The sequence below is a fragment of the Cavia porcellus genome, unplaced genomic scaffold, assembly GCF_034190915.1.
Source record: "Cavia porcellus strain 051 isolate PalLab524CR breed Dunkin Hartley unplaced genomic scaffold, mCavPor4.1 scaffold_3, whole genome shotgun sequence".
Lineage (NCBI taxonomy): Eukaryota > Metazoa > Chordata > Mammalia > Rodentia > Caviidae > Cavia > Cavia porcellus.
Window position 1 is genome coordinate 120,427,175 of NW_026947486.1, and position 23,637 is coordinate 120,450,811.

General features: G+C 49.5%; 1 protein-coding gene across 1 annotated transcript; it reads left to right on the top strand.

Moving 5' to 3' along the window:
- Positions 1 to 929: 929 nt before the first annotated feature.
- Positions 930 to 21,348, top strand: Tktl1 (transketolase like 1). The gene is made up of 13 exons (XM_003462145.4): positions 930 to 1,340; positions 7,318 to 7,435; positions 8,887 to 8,984; positions 10,147 to 10,338; positions 10,412 to 10,539; positions 11,733 to 11,926; positions 13,433 to 13,597; positions 15,481 to 15,637; positions 17,328 to 17,458; positions 19,013 to 19,096; positions 20,249 to 20,345; positions 20,463 to 20,582; positions 21,029 to 21,348. The coding sequence occupies exons 1-13, from the start codon at positions 1,207 to 1,209 to the stop codon at positions 21,205 to 21,207; spliced, it is 1,797 nt and encodes a 598-aa protein (XP_003462193.1). The 5' UTR covers positions 930 to 1,206; the 3' UTR covers positions 21,208 to 21,348.
- Positions 21,349 to 23,637: the final 2,289 nt, after the last annotated feature.

A 23,637-nucleotide genomic window follows, 5' to 3' on the forward strand; every position in this document is an offset into this window, starting at 1 on the left:
AAAATAACAGATTTTGGTATTTTTTTCCTTAAGAATAATTTCCCTTCATCATTAAAAACAGCAGAAGGTTGAGGACAAAGAATGACTTGGAATAGATAAATAGGTAAAGAGCTATCAACACAATATGTACATAAGGAACGCTCACAAATTAGTGTGCTAAAGTAATTCTATACAAAGCATAAAAACAGGAAAAGGTATTAACAAACCACTCGGATAGAATGGATCACAAATGACAACCTTTGGGAAAAATGTGCCACTTCAAAAAACAAAAAAAAGCACCACTTTGAGATGATCAGTGATTCATATATCAAAGCATTCATGAAGTACTATTTTCTCATTCAACAAAACAACAACGGAAAAGATTTCTAACATGCAATGCTTTGAGGCAGTCAGCGAGCGATCCCGGATCCTGGAAGGAGGAAGATAAATAGGTTCAAGGTTTTGTCGCGCAACTCAGCGGCATCTCCTAAAACTTTACGGAACTCCCTTTTACCACTCAGTATCGCAGGCGCGGGGGGGGGGAGGGGGGGGGACGACGTGGGGCGCTTCTGGGCGCGCGGGAGGCTTGGACCCCCAAGCGGCAGAGGTGAGGCAGAGAGAGCCACGCAAAGTCATGGCATCATCCCAGAGGCCACTGTGACCCTAGCCAGAGCCTTACCCCACAATGTGGCACTTCGGACCGAAAGACATTGCATTCTATCGGAACCGAGGCTCGCTGAAGGCAGGCTTCCTGCTCCAATTACAGGTCGGTGTCGCAATCAAGCTACCTTAGTGACGCAACAGGCTCCAGTACAGAAAGTTCCAGAAAGGAGCTGGTCAGAATGCACGTCTACGTGTGCTGTGTCTGTGATTCAATCACTCCGCTTCCGTCACTACTATTGTCTAGTTCCAGAACTTTCTCACCACCCCAAAAGTAGACCCTATACCCATCCCCAGAGGAGAGCCCCTTTGAGACTGATAGTGCAAGAAAAGCTACAAAGAAGTGGAACCATACTCTTTAATACTGAGTTTGCAGTTGCCAAGTGTCCAAAACCACTGACTTGGGCCAGGGTTTGGACGTGGAGGGAGAGCGCATGAACACAGGGCGTGGTGCGAAACTCCGCGCGGAGGGATCTCCCTGCGCGATGGGTGGGGCATTGGCCCTCAAAAGGCCCGCTGCGGAGTCACGGCTGCACTTGCTCGGTGGACGCTAATACGAGTGCGGCCATGTCTGAGGCCGAGGCGAACGCCCTGATGCCAGAAGAGGCCAGGCCCGACGAGAGGACTGTACAGGTGCTGCGGGACATAGCCAACCGCCTGCGCATCCACTCTATCAGGACCACGTGCACCGCCAGCTCCGGGTAAGACCCCCTCGTTGAAGACCACGTGGCACTGCTAGTGGGTCCCCTGGGTTATGGCCCTAGGAAGGGAGCCTTTGGTGCCTGTGTACGAGTGAGTGGAGGAGCCAGACGGACGGATGGGAAGGTTGGACTAACGGACGGGCGGGCTGGACAGGGAGGCCGGACTGGCCGGCAGGTGGAAGGCAGATGGGAAAGATCTGACCAATAGACTGAAGGGCAAGCTGCACAGGGCGGCAGACATGGCGGGCGGAAGGATAGGCGGGTGGAGTGGACCAATGGACTGATGGATGGTCTGGACCGTGCGGATAGACAGATGGGTGGGCAGAAGGATTGTTGGTGCAGGGCGGGCTGGACCATCTGAGGGATGGACGGACGGACAGATGGGCAGGTGGAAGGATATGCGCGTGGGCTTTGTTGACGTGGCTCCACCTCAAACTGCGTTTCAGGCCTTGTTGTCGCCAGAGCCCTGGAGTCACTATTGTCGTCAGCCACGTGGCAGGAACCTGTTTGCTCCCTTGCTCTCTGGCGGCAAAGCGCTGCAAGGACCGAGAAAAGGCCCTGGCAGCCAAGGCACCGCGGAGGGGGCGGGCGGGCTGCGTTGCGTGTGGTGTGGTTTGTGTTGTGGTTTCTTGGTCTGGTGGTAGAGGCGCTGGGCTTCGGGTGTGTGAAGTTACTCTGGGCGTGGAACGGGGATAGAAGGGAGGAAACAGAACGGGCGGTGTGACTGGCGTAGGGATTCGGCGGTTGGCAAGGCCAAAATAAGGACTGTTTTGTTTGCTGGGGCTTTGTCTTGGCTTTTGGGGACTAGAACTCGCTAGAGAGATTAGTGTGTAGTGGTTGGTTTTGTCTCAGACGCAGTTTCGGTGTGTTGTGGACTGGCTCTGAACTCATGGGCTCGTGAGGTCCCCCTGCCTCCGCTTTCTGCTCATGTGGGCAGTTTTCATTTATTGCTTGCAGTGCCAGAGATTGAACCCAGGGCCTCATGCATGTTAGAAAAGCTCCTTACCGCTGACACCCAGCCCTGGAAGTTTTACAATGATTTTTCCCATTTCTAAATACCACATTTAGGCTGACGCCTGCCTGGCAAGTGCAAGGTCCTGAGTTCCATTCCTGGTACCAAAAAAATGTCGTATTTAAAAATTCTCTAGATAATTTTTCTTAAGTTTTGCTTTTGCAGTACTGAGAATTGAACCCAGGGCTTTTGCATGAACAGCCCAGTCTTTTTTTTTTTTTTTTTTTCAGTTTGTCACAAGATCTCTCTCTGATGGTAAATTTCTAGGCTGGGATTGAGCTCTTGATTCCCCCCCCCCCGCCCCATTTGTTCTATTGGTTTTCGGTAATATTTTTCTGGCCTGTTTTTGTTGTTCTTGAGAAAAGGCCTAAGTGGTCCAGGCCTCCCCAGTGGCTGGGATTATAAATGTATGTCACTGTGCTGGGTGGTTTTAGTTCCGCTCTGATCTTTATGATACTTTCCTTCCACTAGCTTTGGGTATAAAATTTTTTAGTCCCTTAACTTGTAATACAAATATTGTTGCTTTGCTTTTTTTTTTTGTTTTTTCATGACCTTGTGCTTGCCAGGCAGGTGCATTGCCACTGAGCTATATCCCTGGCCCCTGCTGCTTTGCATTTTTAAAAAATGTGTTTATAGTCATAAATTTCTTTCTTGGGATTGCTTTCACTGCATTTAAGGCTTTATGTTTTTGTTTTCATTATCCATTCTGTTTCCCTTCGGATTTTTTTGGACCAGCTGTGTAGGAATGCAGTATTTAATTTCCACAAACTTGTTGAGTTCAGGTTTTTAAAATTAATTTCAGAGGGTGATGCAGGAGTATCACTGTGAGATCAAGGCCAACCTGGGCTACATGGTGTGTTCAAGGACAGCCTGAACTGCATAATGAGACCCTGTCTCAAAAAAATTAATTAATTTCTAATTTCATCTCATGGTCAAACAAAATAGTAAGATTTTTAAAGAAAAATCTTGCACTGAAAATGGCTACAACAGTAAAAGGACAGTGGATCCAGATGTGATGGCTGAGTTCAGAGTCTCACTTGAGCAAAGCAGTGTAGCAGACTTCATCTAAAAAGACAGGGTGGTTCCATTTCAGGCCCTTATATTAGCCAAGCATGGCAGGGCACAGCTGTAATTCCAGGAGGCTGAAGTGAGAGGATTACAAGTTCAAGGAACAACATAGTGACTTAGCAAGTCACTATCTTAAAATTTTAAAGTGAGACTGGGGATGTAGCTCAGTGCAAAATACCTGGATTTGTTCCCCTGGCACCTCCTGGTATATACTAAGTATGCACTGTGTCACTGAATACCACCAGCCCAAGTTTATTTTAATTTTGTTCTCTTTACATTCAAAATCAATAAGCGGGTTGCAGTTTTTCAAAGGATTACTTCTATTTATTTTTACTGTGCTGGGAATGAACCCAGGGCCTCAAATTTGCTGGGCAAGCTCTGTACCACTGAGCTGCAACCCCAGTCCTCCAGAGATTTTTAATGGCTTCTAAAACTTAGTCATCCACTTAAAGGATACTGCAGGGTAAGAGGTCTAAGTTCCGACTTTCTATAGTGTAAAACTCGGTGACATTATTAATATGAATGACCTAGACCTAAATCTTAGCCTGATTTATGAGTCTCTTTATTACATTCTGCAAGCTTGTACAGCATAGGCAGCCAAAAGAATTGCAGTTTCCGGTGAGCAATGTAGCTCATCTTTCAACAGGGCTTTTTTGGGAGGGGAGGGGGGTACCAGGAATCAAACTCACAATCTTGCTCTTGTCAGCCAGGTGCTGTGCAGCTGAGCTATATCCACGGCCCCTAGATAAATTTTTTAAACTTGAGAGCAAAACAGTGTCTGTTACTTCTTGAATTCCTCAGCCATATCTTTAGGAAAGGAGCTCTAAACTTGAACTATAAGGGTTTCTCTTTTTTAACATCTTATTGTGTCACCTTTTTATTTAGTTTAAAACACAGAATAATTTTTGCTCTCAACATACTCCTTTATCAGACCTCACACAAAATGTTGTTCTTTCGACCTTGTCCAAAAGTCATTTCGCAGTTGTACTGGGTTGACTGGCAAATTCCAGCTCAGCATCCATTGTAGTTTTATGTTGGTTGGTTTCTGCATTTTCATTTCTTTATTTTTTGTTTTTGGTTATCGTCTTCTAAAACCAACTTCGTGTATGTAAGTCCCATTGTCGCCTTCTGAGAGCCACGGCACCTGCCAGCTCTCCCGCTCACCTCTGAGCGGCTCAGGTGGTGTGGCGGCGGGTGAAGTCCATGATGCGCACGGCCTCAAGAGAGGGCGGCGGCACCGAGCCAACTCTGAGACATGGCCGCCGGCCCCACCCCCACCCCGGCTCCACGCGCACCGCGCCAGAGCGCCTGCGCGCTTTTTTGCTCTCCAGACAGGGTCTCGGCTAGAGAGTCCAGGATGAGCCTTAGCCTCTGGAGTGCTGGGGTTACAAACTTGTTCCATTACGCCTTAAAATAGCCATTCCTTCTAGAGAAAGATGAGATTTCAGTGGTTTTAATTTTCATTTCTTTAATAGCCGAAGACATTGAACATTTTTAATGTATTTATTAGTCATTTGTATTTCTGCAAAAAGGGTTCGTTTTAGTTGTCTATTTTTTGATTGGGTCTTTTGTTTGGGGGCCTGGGTTTTTTTAAAATTCGTTTTTTAATTCTTTATGTAGTCTAAACATTAGTCCTTTCTTTGAGTTGTAGATGTCAAAATTGTTCTCCTATTCTGTAGGTTTGCTGTGCTGAAGCTTTTAAGTTTGATATGATCTCAATTGTTCATCATCTTGCTCTTTCTTATTTTGTAGTCAGAGTTCTGTGATTCTGTTCAGAAAATCCTTGCCTAGGCTCAACTCCAAGAGTTTTACTTCTTTTATCTTCCAGCAGTTTGTGTTAATGTTTCATCATTAGGTCTTTTTTTTCTTTTCTTTACTTTTTTTTTTTTTTTGAAACAGGGTCCAGGCTGACTTTGAATAATGTGGCACAGGCCAGCCTCAGACTCACCACAGTCTTCCTATCTCAGCCTTCCAAGTGCTTAGATTACAGGCATGCTTGATACATTTTTAGTTTAGTTCAGTACCCGATGAGAAATAGGGTCTAGGTTTGATCTTCAGCATGTTTTCCCAGAACCATTTATTAAAGAGGCTATCTTTTCTCCAATGTGTGCTTTGGTCACTTTGTCAAAGATCAGATGGCTGCATGTGCTTGAGGATGTTTCTGCATCCTCTATTCTGTTCCATTGATCCATATGTATGTTTTTAAAATCACTGTAGCTTTGTAATATAACTTTAACCAGGTTTTGGTTGAGTAATACTCTACTACACGTATATATATATATATATATATATTTTTTTTTTTTTTTAAATTGATCTGTTGATGGGGACACCTAGGCTGATTCCAAATTCTGTTCATTGTGAATAGTGCCACAATAAATATGAGAAAGTAGATGTCTCTTTGGTGTACTAATTCCTTTCTTTTCGTTTTTTTTTAAGTATATATATATATATATATATATATATACTGAGAAGTGGGATAATAGCTAGGTTATTGGTGTGTATCCATCTCAGCATGCAGGAGGCTGAGGCAGGAAGATCATCCTGGGCTACATAGCAAATTCAAGGCTAATTGGGAGTACGTGATGAGACCTGGTTTCAGAAGTGGAATAGATGGATGATAGGGCTGCTCAAGTTTAAATTTTATTGGGGCTGGGGATTTAGCCCAGTGGCACAAGCACCTGCCTTGCAAGCACATGGTTGTGAGTTCGATCCCCGGTACAAAAAAACAAAACAAAACAAAAAAAGAGTTTAAATTTTAGTGCAGTGGTAGCTTTTTTTGTGGTGGTGGTGGTGGTGGTGATAGTATTTGAGATTGAGTCTAGGGCCTTGATACTGAGGTGCATTCTCAGCCCTTTTCTTTTTCTTTGTTAATTTGAGATAAAGTGTTGCTGAGTGATCAGGTAGCTTGGGCTAGATACAGCTTGCAGTCATCCTGTACCAGCCTCCTGAGTAGCTGAGATTATAGGGTAGGTTTTTGAGAAACTTCCATTCTGTTTGCTTGCTTGTTTGTTTTAAAATAATGTCTCACTACGTAGCTCAAGAGGGCCTCAAATTTGCGTCCTTCACCCCATCTCAGTCTCCCAGGTGCTGAGTCTATAGGCATGTACCACTACACTAGCTTTAGTTGCCCTTCTAATGTGTGCCAAGAGAGTATCATTGTATTTGGATCAGAGTCAGGCCTTAAGCAATCTACTGGTGAGCTACATATAGCCCTCATTGTAGTTTTGATTTGCATTTCCCTGATAGCTAGTACTGAGCATGTATTTGGTGGCTATTTGTATTTCTTCTTTGGAAAGTATCTGTGAGATCATTTGCCCATTTTTAATTGGATTACTTGGCTTTTAAAAAAGTTTTTTGAGTTCCTTTTATATTCTGGATATTAATTCTCTGTCAGATAAGCAACTAGCAAATTTTCTAGGAGTAGCGTTTTTCCCCTATTCTATTCTGATAGCTTCTCCCTATTTAATTAAAATCTTCCTAAGAGTAGCAATTATTTTAGCATTCAGGAAAGGCCCATAAGAAATTCATTTAAGGGGCTAGGGATTTAGCTCAGTGGCATAAGCATCTGCCTTGCAAGCATGAGGTCATGAGTTCGATCCCTGGTACCAAAAAGAAAGAAATAAAGACATTCATTTAAGGCAGCAGAATGGAATATGATGATGTTCTTGCTGGTTTTTTAGTAAATGAAAGCACCACTGCAAGTCTCATGGGGTGAAAACTCACTGGGTGCATGGGGTCCGCAGTAGAAAAAGGGAGCTAGGTGTAGGGTTACTGCACCCTGCATCTCTGACACTCAGCTGCAGTCTCCTGGGCTGAGAGTGACCATCATTGGAGACCATGTGTCCTTTGGGAGTCGCTGAACTGGGAGAAATAATTCATGTTGTGTCTGCCTTTCAGCCACCCCACATCATGCAGCAGCGCTGCTGAGATCATGTCTGTGCTGTTCTTTTACACCATGAGATACAAGCAGTCGGACCTGGAGAACCCAGATAATGACCGCTTCATCCTGTCGAAGGTATGCTGACCAGGGCCCTGGGGGCTCTTGTGCTTGCTTCTCAAGCCTAGGTCTAAAGCCACATTGGAGTGGGCTGGAAGATGGCCTTCTTACCATTTGGGACCTTCTTTCTTTGCATCCTAAAAATCTAAAAGGTATTCTTGTGAAGCAAGTGACATTTAGGGCAAGAAGTATGGCTGGGGACAGCTCTCCATCTTATCTTTCCCTCAGTGGTACCTACCTCATCCCACTTAGCACAAATGTCCCCTTTGTCAGGCCTGTGTTGCCCTGGGAGAGGTTGGTAATGTCACTTGCAGAGCATGGAGAAAGTGTTGCTTGACTTGTAGATGGATATCCTGGCCCTGTCAGTGAGGTTCTAAACATTAAAAAATATGTGGGGCCCAGGGATTTAGCTCAGCGGCAGAAGCGCCTGCCTTGCAAGCGTGCAGTCATGAGTTTGATACCTAGTACCAAAACTATGGGGCTTAGAACATGTGGTAGGTTTGATGCTCTCTGAGAGCACACTGTGTCCTAAAGTAAAGAACTGAAAGCCCACTAGTAGAGTATCATGTGCAAACAGAAACACCTGAGCAAGGAATCGTACAGTCAAAAGCACCTAGGAGTCAGAACTGTGATCCTTGTCTTGGTGTCTGAGCTAATGGCTTGACAAGAAAAAGTGTGCACAGCTGTGTGCGTGTACGAGCTGGAAGGAGGGATGGTGGTATATTGGGAGCTATTGGGTATTAAGGACTTCAGAGGGACATTCTTCTGAAGGGCACATGCCACTTACTTCTGGAATGAGTCTGATATTTGAGGAGCAGAGGCATGGCCCCAAGAGCAAACCTGGAAGTAAATGGATCTATGCATAGGTGAGGGGGAGTTACGAAGACTGACCCAGAACAAGTGGGAGCTTTGCCCCTATGTAGACCCAAGAAGGTAAGAGGTGGAAGGGGGTCTGTGGTGGACCATGGCAACATGGAACGCACAACTGAACGTTAGCAGAGGGGCACAGCAAGGTGACAGAAACTGATCCCTGTACAGTGTTGGCTTGTCCAGGAGCCACTCCTGAAAGCTCAGTCAGCCTGAGTTTTCCAAAGCAGGGAACCCACAGACTTGAGGGTTTTGGGTTTCTGCTTAACCTGTGGTCACCAAAAGATTATACGTCTGGTTTGGGCCTGCTGGGAAGAGGCCTGAGAAAAAGCTTTGCATGTGTTCCTTTGCACCTAGGGTCCCTTCTGTGTTTCCAAAGCTCCAGGTGCCCTCATACACGGGATTCCGGGGTTCCCTGGGGAATAGACAATGGTGGCTTCTTCATCTTTGTCACCGCAGTTTCCAGCCTAGACTGGACTGCTGGCTTGACCTGGGGTCCTCTTAGGACATTGTCCTGGGATTTCAGAGGCACATGGGTGCAAGAGGCCTCAGGGCCCACCTAACACTCAGCTTGGGTTCCTTGGGTCCTTTGTATCTTGCAGAGACTGTCATTTGTTGATGTGGCCACGGGATGGCTCGGGCAAGGCCTGGGCGCCTCATGCGGGATGGCATATACTGGCAAGTACTTCGACCGGGCCAGGTAAGGTGCTGCACTGCGGCACTGCTGCTCTGTGGCTCTGTGGTTCACCCGTTTGGGAGGACAGGGATGGTTTGAGAGGTACAGTCATCAAGCATGAAAAAATGGAGAAATCAGATTTGCAGAAACTCTTCCCGCCTCCATGTTAGAGGCCCCAGCGTGGTAGAAGGTGCGGCTTCCCTGGAAAGTGTGCTGGACAAAGGGATCCACTTGCATGCATGGGCCTGTCTTCAGAGTAGGGACTTCAAAATGCTAAGAACCAAGGGGGTTTTTCTGGGTGGTTCCTCCTTTCTGAAAGCAGGTGGTGTTTCTTTTGGGCCTTCTGCTCAGCAACTGCTGGTGTGGGAGCAAGAACGTGATGACTGTGATCTTCCTGGTCTTGTCCCCTGAGTATCCTCTGCTGCTTCGCAGTGCCGAGTCTAGAGCCACCACCCCCCCCCCGCCCCATTCAGTTTCCCAGGGACAGGAAGTTCCCCTCTCCCAGGGTCTCAGAGGAACACCATCTCGCTCCTTGGGGTGGGGAAAATCCTGAAGGGTCAGTCCCCATGCCAGCTAGGGGAACCTCACTGAAAGTGCTCATGTTTCTTGTCCTCCTTGGCTGTCTCTCTCGGCTCTCACCTAATTCTTTATTAGACTGACAGTATTGTAATAGGGCTGGGGCACATTTTATCAGTACAGATACTCACGTTGTTTCTGCTGTGGAGGAGTTTGCTGTTTAAAAGAGAACATATGCTTCAGAGGTAGGATGCTGGATGGTTACAAGTACTGTAAACAGAGATCAAAAATAGAAGGTAGCAGTGCTTTGAAACTGAAAACCAAGGCAGTACATGTGCCACAAAGCATGGCCATTTCAGGGAACTGCTTTCTGTCATGCCCCTTTGCGTGCCCTTCTGGAGACGCAGCTGAGGCTGGGAGGAGAGAGCTAACAGAGAGGAAGCCCTCTCCTGAGGCCCAGGCTGCTGCCTTAGCCTCCCACGTAGCTGGCTCCGCAACTGGCTCAGCTGGCCCACCATGCGTAGCAAGGCTGAGCTCTCAAAGCTTCCCCGAAGAGGAAGGTAGTGTCAGGGACCTGGTGATCAAAGCAGCACCTCTAGCCCGCCACCTGGGTTCCTCCCTGAGATGTCCGTGCTCGCGGGGCTCCTCACCTTTTCTTGGCTTGCTACAGCTACCGAGTGTTCTGCCTCCTGGGAGATGGCGAGTCCTCAGAAGGCTCCGTGTGGGAGGCACTGGCCTTTGCGGCCTACTACAGTCTGGATAACCTCGTGGCCATCTTTGACGTGAACCGCCTGGGGCACAGCGGCAGCTTCCCCCTGGAGCACTATGTGGAGGTCTATCAGAAGCGCTGCGAGGCCTTCGGGTGAGTGTCCTTGTTGCTTTACCTCCTTCTGCCCTGCCCCCTTGCCCAGGTAACCCAGCCTCCTTGTTGGCAGATGGAACACTTACGTGGTGGATGGTCGTGACGTGGAGGCGCTGTGCCAGGTGTTCTGGCAGGCAGCTCAAGTAAAGGGCAAGCCCACTGCTGTGGTGGCCAAGACCTTCAAAGGCCGAGGCATGCCGAGTAAGTATTTCCTTCTCACCACCCATGTTGCAGCTCGGCCTTGGTCAGTATGGCTGAACAGGCAGCCTTCGGGTTCTGCAAGCCAGGCCAGTGCTGTCCTTGGTGGGCAGCATCCCTCCTGACAGGCTAGGGCTCCTCTCTCTTGCCTTCCCTTAGATAATGTCTGGTTGTGCAGGAAGAGAAGGCCACACACCAAGAGAACATGACTTCCTAGTAATGTGAGGGAGCAGCTAGGGGCACAGGCATTAGGTAGAGACCCAACATCTCCTCTGTGGGTGTCAGCAGGCCTCTGTGCGAGGGCATACATACATACTGCTTGCATAGGCTGGTGCCATCTGGAACAGCGCCTAGGACTAGTAAAGCATTGTCTTTGGGGCTATGATGGAGGAGATATATAAAACTAACTTTCTCCACTTCCAAAGCTGTATGTCAACTTACTCACCTCACCTTTAAATCCTTGAAAGTGTATGATTCCTGGATTGGTTTGGTTTGATGTGTTTTTTTAAGATGGGGTCTCACTTGTGATTCAGGTTGGCCTTGAGCTCACTGTGGACCCCAGGATGGCCTTGAAACCAAGTACTGGGATTAGAGGCGTGTACCAGCACAGCTGGCTCCTGGGTTTTTAGTATGTAGACATTTCAACTGCTCCCTAAATTATGATCGTATCTCTGTCTCCAGTTCTAGTCCTAGTTCAGTAGGATAACTTTGCCAGTATGTTCCTAGGAGAACCCTCCATGTTCTTGCTTCTGCCTCTCTTATGTGCCTGTCACCCCCACATATCCAGCTCCTTTAAGTCTAGTCAGATGTGTCCCTTTATCCCCATTCTACTGCCATGACTGTCACAGAGCCTATCACCTCTCTGAAACTGCACTGAAAACTTCCTTCTGAGCCCATCTCCATGCTGTCACTGCAGCGATCTCTCTACGAGACATCTCGTCATTCACTTCTTTGCTCACTCCTTCAGTGGCTTCTTTTGCTCTGAATGAAACTCAAACTCATCCTCATGTTTGTGACCCCTATTTCCATGTCTCCCCTGCTGTCAGTACATCCTCATTGCCCTCATTCTTCTCTGATCACCAGCACGTTGACCAGTGGCCTCCTGAGAAGCCACTAGGCCTCTGTCCAGGCCACCCTCTGTGACTGGCTCCCATTAAAGGGTTGGAACTGATGGCTTTTATTGCACTTTGTTTCAGACGTGGAAGATGCAGAAAGTTGGCATGGAAAGCCAATGCCACAAGAGCGAGCAGATGCAATTATCAAATTAATCGAGAGCCAGATACAGACTAACAGAAGTCTTACCCCGCAACCCCCCATTGAGGACTCACCTCAAGTCAACATTGAGGATATAAAAATGACCATTCCTCCTGCTTATGAAGTTGGTGATATGGTAGGCAAAAACATGGGCAACTAAGTCATGCACATCAGCATGCTTTGTGCTGTGATTGGCTTCCTAAATACACAGGATTATTTTTCCTGGCCTCTGTAAATAAACAGTTACCAGACAGTGTGGGGTTTTTTTTCCTTTGAGACAGTGTCTCACTATATATAGTTCAGGATGGCTTTGAACTCACTAGCCCAGGCTGACCATGAACTCAGCAATCCTCCTACCTCAACCTCCTGAGTGCTGGAATTATGGGTGTACACCACTATGCTTAGCAACAGTGTGAAATTTATGTAACAGCAATGTAAATCAGCAATGTAAATGGCTTAACTTCTCTTTTATTATTTCTCTTTTTTCTTTGCTTTCACACTTAGGTGTGAGTTTGTCTTTTTGTTTCTCTTTTCTTTTTTTTTTTTTTTTTTTTTTTTTTTTTTGGACAGGGAATCATACTCACAACCTTGCATCTTAGTGCTGAGTTATATTCCTAGCCCTGTTTTATTTTGTTTCGAGACAAAATCTCCATGTGTAGTTCAGGCTGGCCTTGGACTCACGATTCTTCTGCCTCAGCCTCCTTGGTGCAGAGGTGACAAGCATGTGTCACCATTGAAGTTTCTCATTGATTGTTGGTATTTGATAGCACCTTATGCTATATGGCTGTTTCTTGCTTCCTGACTTTGCTTTGTGGTACCATGGTGATCCAGTGTGCACAAAACAGCCACTCTCTCTGTGTCTACTCTTAACACAGATTGTATGTGTTGGCCAATTTTTTTTAACTTCCTCTTTGGATTATACAAGGAAGTACCCAATCTATCAAAAACCAGAATCACATGGCTGGGTGTGGTGTAACATGTCTGTTATTTCAGCTATTCAGGAAGCTGAGGAAGGAGGGTGGAAAGTTTGAGACCATCGATCTTATGTCACAAAAGACCTGGAGATGTAACTCAGTATGCAGACCATGGGTTCAATCACTGGGACCACAAAGAAAAAAATTAATATGCTATCTGGATGGGATAGACAGAACAAATTTAGTTGAGGCAAATGTTTCAAATAAAATGTTATCTGTGAATTTTAGACAGTAGATTAAGTGTACCAAAGTTCCTTGAAAAATATGAGAACTGCTAATATCTGAAATCTGTTGAGTCATGAAATATTCTGCTTGGGAATTGGGGCTTGGGAGTATGTGGACTGAAAAAAGCGCAATTTGAGGAAATGATGGCTTTATCCATGTTTTTCTTTTCGGTACCAGGGATCGAATTCAGGACTACCTGCTTGCAAGGCAGGCGCTTATGCCGCTGAGCTAAATCCCCAGCCCCGACCTTATCCATGTGTGAGACAGAATTTTGAGAACTTGATCCTGAGCCTTGTATACTTTTACAGTTGGCTCACAATCCATGTTTATGATGTGAAGGGAGATTTATTAGTAAACAGTAAATTTAATTTCTTCAGTATAAATAACATATCTTCCTTCTAAGTACATTCCAAGAAACACTGCCACTTGACCCTTCCTTCTAGATGGCCACTCGCAAAGCTTGTGGCCTGGCTCTGGCTAAGCTGGGCTATGCGAATGACAGAGTCGTCGTGCTGGATAGTGACACCAAGAACTACACCTTCTCAGAGATATTTAAGAAGGAGCATCCTGAGCGGTTCATTGAGTGCTTTGTTGCTGAACAAAACATGGTGAGTATCCTCGGGAGCCTCTTGGGTCTTCTCAGTGACCACCAACCAGGAGCCATGGGACCCAGAAGCCCATCCACATGACAGCGTTTCCTTCCTGAGGCCTCTGGGAAAACAGGAGGCAAGCCAGATGCAGGGTGGTGGCTTGCAGGTTTGGTTACAAAGGTATGGTGGATAGCCCAGGACTCCGTCCAGGAAGCAGCTGGCTAGAGCCTCCAAGTCCCTAGCCCAGCCCAGATGTGGGCAGTCCTACATCCGCAAGTGTGCAGTTTCTCCCTCCCCACCAGAGCACAGGGCCTGATACTTGTAGGCATCTGTTACACTAAGTGGGGCCTCAAGAATATGAATAGTTAGAAGCCAGGCGCGGCAGTGCATGCCAGTAATCCATGCTACCCAGGAGTGCAAGTTTAAAGGTGGCCTAGGCAACTTAGCGAGACCTTGTCTCAAAATAGGACTGGGCTTGAACCTCCCTAGGTCTCAGTAAGCTGTCTCACTGGCAATTTTGAAGGAAATGAGATTGAGTACATAACTTTGTGGAGGGGCTGTCTTACAGAAAGTGTGTACCTACGTCACTGGTCCTCCAGGCAAACAGCCATGTACTGTGCATGCTGGTAATGAAGGAACCAGTACAGAAGAGGCCAACAGGTGTTGCTGAGATAAAGGTGTCTGTGAGGAAAAATAGGGGTTAGCAGGGACACTTTTATCAGGAGAGTGACATCCAGGCTGAGTCTCCAGGGTCTCACTTGTGCAAAGACCCAGGCAGAGAATGGTGCCCCCAGTGGAGGCCTTAATTATCAGAAATTAAATTATCAGAAATTAAATCCCTTTTTCCATTTGAGTTATTTGTATTTCATTTCCCCAGTATATATGAAAGCTTTTTATTGATTGGCATGTCCTTTTCTGCAATAAAAATATGCATATAAGTTGATAACATTTTAAATTTTTCTTAAAACCGTAAACCTCTGAGCATTCAAATTTTTCATTGGGATTGGGCCATGATTGTTACTCATTTATATACATCAGTAGATAAATACGTTTGTAATTTCAGTGAGGTAAGATTGAGAGAAAATTCTATTCTTACTTTTCATTTTAATGATGTAAGTACTAAAGAAATCTTACATAAATAAGTACATGAGGACAGAAGTTTTGTTACAGGAATGACATTTAATGCCTTGAATTCCTTCCCCATTACAAGCCAAAAATCACACAATGATTTTTGAACTAATGTTGTTTGTAGCCAGAGTTAGTGGTACTTGCCTGTAGTCCCAGCTACTTGAGAGACCGACAGAGGGATTATGATACCAGAAAATAAGGGTGCTATGAGGGTCAGGGCAGTTTTGGGCCAGATATGGCTTCCCAGACCCTGGGGCATGGTATCCAGCTGCCCATGGCACAGGCTGCCTTGCAGCAGACCCAGAAGGCTCCAGGATATGCCTTGAAAAGAAGGTGACTTGTGCTGGGTGCTCCTGAGAGACCAAGGGAGATACTGAAAACCCAGGTCAGGGGACACTCCAGCACTGGGATGGGATGGCAGGGCAGATGGAGTAGACTCAGAGGGTGGGGCAGGGACCAGTGCAGGTGAGGACCCACAGCAGGTAGGGAGGTTTTAGAAGCAGAGGAAGAAGCCAGGCATGGTGGCTCACGCCTGTAATCCCAGCACTCAAGAGGCTGAGGCAGGAGGATCGTCGCAAGTTCGAGACCAGCCTCTGCTACAAAGTGAGCTCAAAGCCAGCCCGAACTGCATAGAGAGACCCTGTCTCAAAAAGACAAAAAAAAAAAAAAAGCAGAGGAAGAAGGTGAAAGACCAATGTGTGGAGCACCTGGGTGTGAGCAGGGCTGTAGGGGCAGCAGCTGCAAGGCCCTGACTGGTGTTCTTTGTGTTGCAGGTGAGCGTGGCACTGGGCTGTGCCATGCGTGGCCGAACCGTTGCTTTTGCCAGCACCTTTGCTGCCTACTTGAGCCGGGCCTATGATCAGATCCGTGTGGGCGCCATCTGTGGGATCAGCATCCGCCTCATTGGCTCCCACTGTGGGGTGTCCGTAGGTACGAGTTGGGAGTATGTCATCTCAGTGGCTAATGTCCCATCTGTTGCAGGGGAAGGTGCATGTGTCATGGCTCTAGGGGTGCCCTCTTGAGTAGTTCTTGGAATGCCTTTGTAGAAAGCCATGTCCTGTTTGAAATGTTTAAGATGCTCTAGGTAACCTTTGCATTTGTTGAGATTGTCTGAAAAACTGGCCATGCAACTCTGAGAGATGGTGTCTGAGCGCCATGTGCTGGATAGGGATGACACCAAGTCCCAACGTGCATTTCTACCCTCTGCTCAGTGGCAGTCTGACCAGGATCAGTGACCAGGCAGAGGGAAGCAGGGCGACTGTGGGACAGACCCCTAGAGAAAGACAATATAGGGAAGCAGGCTGGGGGACGTGTGCTTCGGGGAGCAGTGACATGCTAGGGAGGGCAGAAGAGTGACCAGAGGGAGTGTGGAGGAGAAAGTATGGCTAGCAGATGGAGGATTCAGAGCTGCGTGCCAAGTAAGTCTTTGGCACCTCTTACTGGGAACGGGAGGGGCCCCTGTCATGATGTGGAAAAATGCATCACCTCACTATGTGATGGCTGGCATTTGGTGCTAGCATGCCAGGGCCACCTGTTGGGGAGCCCTGGGAGAATGAGACTGGACGACAGGGTTCTGGGGAGAGCTGGCGTCACGGCTGGATGGGTGATGCAGAAGGAACAGGGAGAATTCCAGGGAGCCAAGGCAGAGCAGAGGCTCAGCTGTACTTACGGGAAGGCAGGCAGGCAGTCAGGGACCCTTAGTATCAGCCAGGTGGAGCTGTGGCTGTAGATGGAGCAAGACAGTGTACATGACAGCTCCCTCTTCCTCTCTGTGCACTGTACTTCCTCCATCCACAGTGCTGTGGCCAGAAATAACCTCTCGCCCATGCTAAAGGAACCTTAGTCAAAACAGCATCCCCTCAGGTGTCCCAAAGCTGTGTGATGCTCAGCTACTGGGACAGCCAGGAAAGTGAGTCAGATACCTCTACTCGAAAATTTCCAGCGTTGTGTATGATGGTGCAGTTCTGTAATGCCAGCACTCAAGAGGCTGAGGCAGGAAGATCATTGCAAGTTCAAGACTGGTGTGGGCTACAGAGTGAGACCAAGGCCAGCCTGAACTGCATAGCAAGGCCCTGTCTCAAAAAGACAAAAAGAAAGAAAAGAAAAGAAAAGAAAAGAAAAAGAAAAAGAAAAAGAAAATGCCCAGTGTCTGACCAGGCACTGTGACATGTGCCTGTGACCCCAGCTACTCTGAAGTCTGAGACAGGAGGGTTGCAAGTTTAGGGCCATCCTGGGCAACTTAACAAGACCTTGTCTCAAGGTTAAAAATAAAAAAGGGCTAGGGATGCAGCTGAATGGTAGAGTTCAGTACCCCAAAATGACAAAAAAAAAAAAGTGTCTCGCGGGAAAGAGGTGGAAGAAAGAACAGAGAGGAGGACAGAGCCTGAGGGGACCTTGATGTGAAGAGGACAAGGTCAGAGACCTGGATCAAGGCAGCAGTCATTGCGAAATCCGCTTGGATGGACTCAAGTTTGTAAAGGTGTGACCAAGGGTGTCTGCCACATTACTGTTCAGGGTACCCTGGGGTGAACGATACTCAGACTTACAGAGACAGTGAGGGGCAGAGGGAAGGTTCCACGGGCCTGTGCTCATCCATTTTATTGACCCATGGCTGTGCCAGGTGAAGACGGACCCACCCAGATGGCCTTGGAGGACCTGGCCATGTTCCGTGCACTGCCCAACTGTACCATCTTCTACCCCAGTGATGCTGTCTCCACTGAGCATGCCATTTTTCTGGCAGCCAATACCAAGGTATGTTTAGGGGACACTGGCTTAGACATGGAATGTGTCTCAGCCCTACTACAAGTTAGCTACTGATCAGCTTTTCCCATGTCAGCATCAAAGTAATACTACTTACAGAAAACCCAGTGGTAGGAGTCTCGATTTTCTTTTTGTTTCGTGGTACCAGGGACTGAGCTACATCCTCAGCCCTTTTTGAGGCCAGAGTCTCACTAAGTTGCCCAGGTGGGTCTGGAACTTGCAATCCTCTGCCTCAGCCTCCAGAGTGATAGGACTGCAGATAAGTGTCAGAGTTTTGAAGGGAATGTAACCTTTACAGCACAGGGATCGTGCATGAGAACAACACATTGGCACTGTGGAAGTCAGACGGTGCAAAGGACGCTAAACTGGGCCTCACTCTCACAGGGCCCTGTGTCTCCCCCCAGGAGGACAGGGCACTTGTGAGTTCACAGGAGCAGGCTCCAGACTGAGATCACAACCATAAAGTGTCAGCCCATGCTGCTGCCGCCTCTTGAGCCCACTCTGGGACCTATGGCATTCAAGACCCACCTTTGCAGGTGCAGTGGTGCACACCTGTACGCAGTGGCACTCAGGACCCTGCGGGGTGTGGGGTGCCTAAGCCCAGGAATAGCAATGCAAGAGATCCTGCTGCCCCCCCAAAAGAAAACAGTACTCCAGAGACTGCAGCCAGGGCAGAGATGGCACTGCCACTGCAGCCACATCTCCTATGATCCCTACAGAGCAGGTGACAGAGTGCTGCATGTAAACCCCAGCCCCCAGAAACAGCTCAGAGGGGCAGGTCCTTGGGAGTGCTGGCCACCTCCCCACCTGTGCACTGCGTGCCCCGCAGTTCCTCTGCCACTGAGCCTCACCCAGCCCCTACCTGCTGCAGCTGGAAAGCTGTTTCCTGTTGTCCACACGAGGCAGAGCAAGACTGCTAGACATCAGAGTAGAGGTCACTTTCTAGGTGCAGAGAACTGGGAAGAGGCACCAACAGGGAAAGGCCATCCTGTTGAGACCTGGGCAGGGAGTCATGGCATGTGCCCTCATGGGGATAGGACCCGGTTGCACCCTTTAGCAGGAGTGCATTTTCCTCACACAGGAGCAAGCAGAAGCACTTTCCTGATAGACGCTTTATTGCTAACATATCACTGACACACTTGTGTGGTTGATGTTAACTGTTCCTTAGTGTGCACGTGTGCCAGTTGGAAGTAATCCAGAGCAGCGGCCTCTTTCAGGGCTGGGTGAGCAGCTGGTTTCTAGGAGGAAAGTACGCCCTACTGGCATTCCACACCTCCTCCTGCACAGGGGCTAGTGCCTCTTGCCCTGCATTTAGGCTCCATGGAGACAGAGGCGACAGTTGGGGAGGCTGGCTCTCTAGGGGCAGCCACCATCCTGCTCTGGACCTCGCCTTTCGGTTGTGGCCAGCTAGGCTTGGTTCTAATTGGTTCTAGTGCTCGGGGCTTCCTCTCCCTCTTCCTTCTCCTCTCCGGGGCTGATGTGTCATTTTGGAAGTTCACTTGACACTTTTCTAAAGGCTGGTTCTCATTTGCATTCCTACCTTAGGGAATATGCTACATTCGGACCAGCCACCAGGAATTGGAAGTTATTTACGCCCCTCAGGAGACCTTTAAGATCGGACAGGCCAAGGTAGGGGCCTCCAAGCCATGGCCATCTGCTCTCATTCATGCTAAGTCGCACACTAGGTGCCTCCAGTCTACAAATCAGCCTTTCTTGGCTCTGGCTTTTAAAAAATTCGTTGCCTGCTTTCCTCAGGAATATTCTGACAATTGCACCTTAATCTGCACTTTGCTTCTTTCCAGAGAGTCTCTTTTTGAACTATTTATTCTGAGACAGGGTTCACCGAGTCGCAGTCTGCCCTCTAACTTGCCATCTACCTGTACCAGCCTGTCTGTAGCAGCAGGGTAACAGGCATGTACCACCATGCCTGGCATCTATCAGGCTCTCAGTGTAACAGCATGAGGGTTCTGGAGCATCCTTGCTAAACAGAACCATAAAGCATGGTGCAGGTGAAAAACAGGTGTGCTGGGTTGAGTGTGCAGACCTAAGGCAGGCGGCGGCGTGCCTGCTAATGGAAGGCAGGCACCTGGCCCCAGGGCTCGACCACCCTGTCCCTTCTGTGCAGCCCAAGAAGTCCTGGAAAAGCTCTACCGCACTGCTTGCTACCCTGCTTCCATAGTCCCTTAGGGTTGCACCTTACAAGCAGCTGACAGCAACCTTGGTCCTCCTCTTAGGTGCGTCATGTACTTGCTTGAAAGATCTGCAGGGAATATCCGCCTTTGCTTCCCGGGAGCTGGGCCACTGCAGAGTCCCAGCTCTGTGCTCACTGCTGGAGGGAGCCTCGGAGTGCTTCCCACCTCATGCAGTGCGTGCTCTGTGCCCCTGCCCAAGCCCGAAACTACCTCAGAGGGGCAGCTGTCTCGGCAGTTGCATGGTTCGCGCAGCTTTCTCATCTCTTCACTCTTTTTTTCCCCTGCAATCTTTAGGCCAGGGCCTTTGCATGCACTCCATCCCCAGCCATTTCTGTGTTTTAGTTTGAGACAGGGTCTCAGTTGCCCCAGCTGGGTTCTAACCTGCAGTCCTCCTCTCTCAGCCTCCCAGAGTGCTGGGATTATAGGAGTACAGGGACACACTGGGCTAGGGCTTCTGAAAACCTCCTAGCTGTCTCCACTGAGGGGACAGTTTACGCATGAGATCGCTCAGACTGGGCAGCAGTGGGCAACAGAATGCCCTCCACTGTGAAATGAAACCACAGCATTCTGTTTGTCATACCGCCACCAGGTCATTCGCTACAGTGACAAGGACATGGTCACCGTGATTGGAGCTGGGGTGACTCTGCATGAAGCCCTGATGGCTGCTGATGAGCTCTGCCGCCAAGGTAAGTGCGTGGTGTGTGCTGCGGGAGCCCAGGAGCTGGAGCCCTCTCCCTCGGGTGTTTTGGCATGGAAGCTGCAGGTGCCGCTGAGTCTGCCTCATACCCCCACCTGCCCTGCAGACATCTCCATCCGCATTGTGGACCTATTCACCATTAAGCCCCTGGACGCCGCCACCATCATCTCCTGTGCAAAAGCCACCGGCGGCCGGATCATCACAGTGGAGGATCACTACCCTGAAGGTGAGGGCGTTAGGAGCCCAGGTGAGCAGGTGGGCAGTGGTGGCAGAGGCCTGCAGCTGGCTCAACGGGGAGTTACCGTGGAGTCCCCCAAGGCTCTCCAGCTGCTGTCACTGCCTGCCTGCTACCCCATGGAGCACCTTCAGAGCAGAGTGCACCCAGGAGGACTGGGAACCTGAGGGGGTGGGCCACACCCCAGTGCCAGTGCAGGGCCCCAGGAGACCAGAGAGGCCCCATGGAAGACACCACTGCTGCACGATCAGCCCTGCTCATCTGGCAAGCAGGTCACATGCATGGTTCCACTTTGGAACAGCATGCACCTGCCCACCACCCAGCTCATAGGGCCCAGTGTTGGTTCCAGTGGTTTTGGGGAAGGGGACACTTCTTGGGTGGGCAGGTCATCTTCCATGTCCAGAGTGGATCTCAGCGACCATTGCTTCTCTCTGCAGGTGGCATCGGGGAAGCCGTGTGCGCAGCCATCTCTGGGGAGCCTGACATCATGGTCCGGCAGCTGGCAGCACCGGTGATGGGCATGTCCCGGAGTGGGAGGCCCGGCGAGATGCTGAGCATGTTTGGCGTGAGTGCCAGACACATTGTGCTGGCCGTGAAGCGCATGCTGATGCAGTGATTGCTGTCATCTGCACTGCCACTTCTCTGTTCCCCCTTGTACCAGTTGCACCTCCCTTTTGACCAGAACCCTCAAACTCATTCCTGACTGTGAATGTTGGTTATCAAGTTTTAAGTGATCAATAAACCTCTTGCAGCAACACCTGGTGGGCAGTTTGTGATGAGACCACAGGCACATGGTGGGGCAAAGGGCAGTGTGGAAGCCCAGGCCTTGGATGGCTGCTCTTGGGGCAGGCCTGGCCTTCCATAAGCTCCCCTGGGGGACGTGGCTGAGTGACCCCCACATTTCTGCTATAGGATGAACAGTGCGCTTCAGATCTCTGCACATGAGGAGAGGTGTTTTTTGGTTTTTTTTTTTTGTTTTTTTTTTTTTGGTCTTTTTCCTTTTTATCGGTACCAGGGATCGAACTCACAACTGCCTGCTTGCAAGGCAGGTGCTTATGCCGCTGAGCTAAATTCCAGCCCTGTTTTTTTTTTTTTTTTTCTGTCTTTTTCATTTTTATAGGTTCCAGGGATTGAACTCACGACTGCCTGCTTGCAAGGCAGGTGTTTATGCCGTTGAGCTAAATCCCCAGCCCCCAACAAGGAGAGTTTTGCTGGAAGCCCAGCAACGTAGAAAGCCACTCTATGCACTGCAGGCCTTTATCTGGGCCAAGCTAGGCTGGGCAGAGCTGAGCCCAGCCAGGTTGGGCCAGGCTGGGGTGGGGCCCAGGCTGAGGACAGGGCCAGGGGCCAGGGCCTGGGACAGTAGAGATCTCAGGGTGAACTGACTGTGGATGATGCTAGATGACCTGAGGCTGCATAGCTCCCGCCTTGGGGCACTGAAAGTCAGTTCTTCACACTCACTGGAGTAACACCCAGGAGCACTGCTACCCTGTGGCCGCTTCAGCACACTAGCACCTGTTTCCTACAGCTCTGTGCCACCTCTGGCCTGTGTCCCTGAAGCAAAAACAGGAGCAGAGTACACAAAGAAGACTATGGGGTGATGGGCTGAGACCTGAACCCCAAAATCTAAAGACAGAGATGCATTCATTACCCGGGTTGGGATCCTACCACCACACAAGCTCTCCGGGATCCACACCAGCAGCATCAGAGGAGACCTCTGCTGCAGACCAGGGGCCCTAATGGCAGGTGACACCCTTACCAGAACAGGTCCAGGGTCCCAAGGCCCGACATGGGTGTACAGCCAGCTGGGGACCTCGGTCCGGTCCCACAGTCAGGGCAAAGGGGACTGGGAGAGAGAGGACCTGTGAGCCAGCCTGGGGGACAGGAAGACTCCTGTGGTCTTGGAGGCCGAGGGGTGGCGCTGTGAGCTGACACCAGCCTCAGGCGCAGCAGCTCTGCCCCTTGCTATATGCAGGAGATATGGCAGCCAAGAAGGAGCACCTCGGGGGTGGGACCCATGGGTGGACACCATGTGTTTGTACCACAACCCTGAAGAACAGCTGGAGACAGCAGGACAGTGGGCATCACGGGTGCCCAGGGCCACAGAGATGGCACGGAACCCTGCTGAGCGACGGCTTGACTGCTAAAAGCCCCTGCACCAGCACAAGGACATTCCTGGATGGCAAACTACACCCACGAGGGGGACAGCCCACGGCAGGCCGCAGCACCTCTACCTATTTCCCCAGGCACTGCGGGCAGGGGACACAGCTTGGTAGCCTGGAAGAGAAGGTACAGGAGCAGAACCAGGAAGAGGGGCCTGTCATGTCACCCCAACCCACCTCTGCTGCCCTGGCCGCACACCAGGAGACAGGGAAGGTGTGGCCCAGCAGGCACAAGGCTGTGCCAGGAGACTCCAGGGGCCTGAGAGTGCTAGACACAAGGTGTCACCAGACCGCCACCTGCAGGACAAAACCGGGGGGGGAAAGGGGGACACCAGCAGCTCCACACCAGATGAAAGCAAGGGTGAAAGCCAGCCAGCTGCGGGATGTCACCCAGGGGTTCCCAGGGAAACTGTCACCACGGTCCCCTTTTGCAAGGGGATGGCCAGATAAGCAGCTTTGAGCAAGAATGGCCACTATGGAGGGAGCAGCCTGTTGTCAGCAGTTTGGATTTTCTAAAGCTTGGCGTGGTCTGTGAGACAGGCTGTCACTCTCACTGTGCGGTCCAGGCTGGCCTTAGGTTCCCTCTAACCCAGGCCAGACTCCGACACTCAATACCGGTGCCTCAGGACCCACATGCTGGGTTACAGCTGTGCACCACACACCTGGCAGAGCTATTTTACTTTTCCACACAGCGTTTCACTGTCTATCCTATGCTGGCCTAGAACTCACAGCGATCTACCTGTCTCGACCTCCCGACTGTTGGCATCACAGGGGACACGCCACCACGCCGGACATGGCATGAGTGTGTTAAAACGGTATGAATGACGGGCCAGGTGTTGCATGCCTCTAATCCCGGCACTCGGGAGGCTGAGGCCAGGAGGATC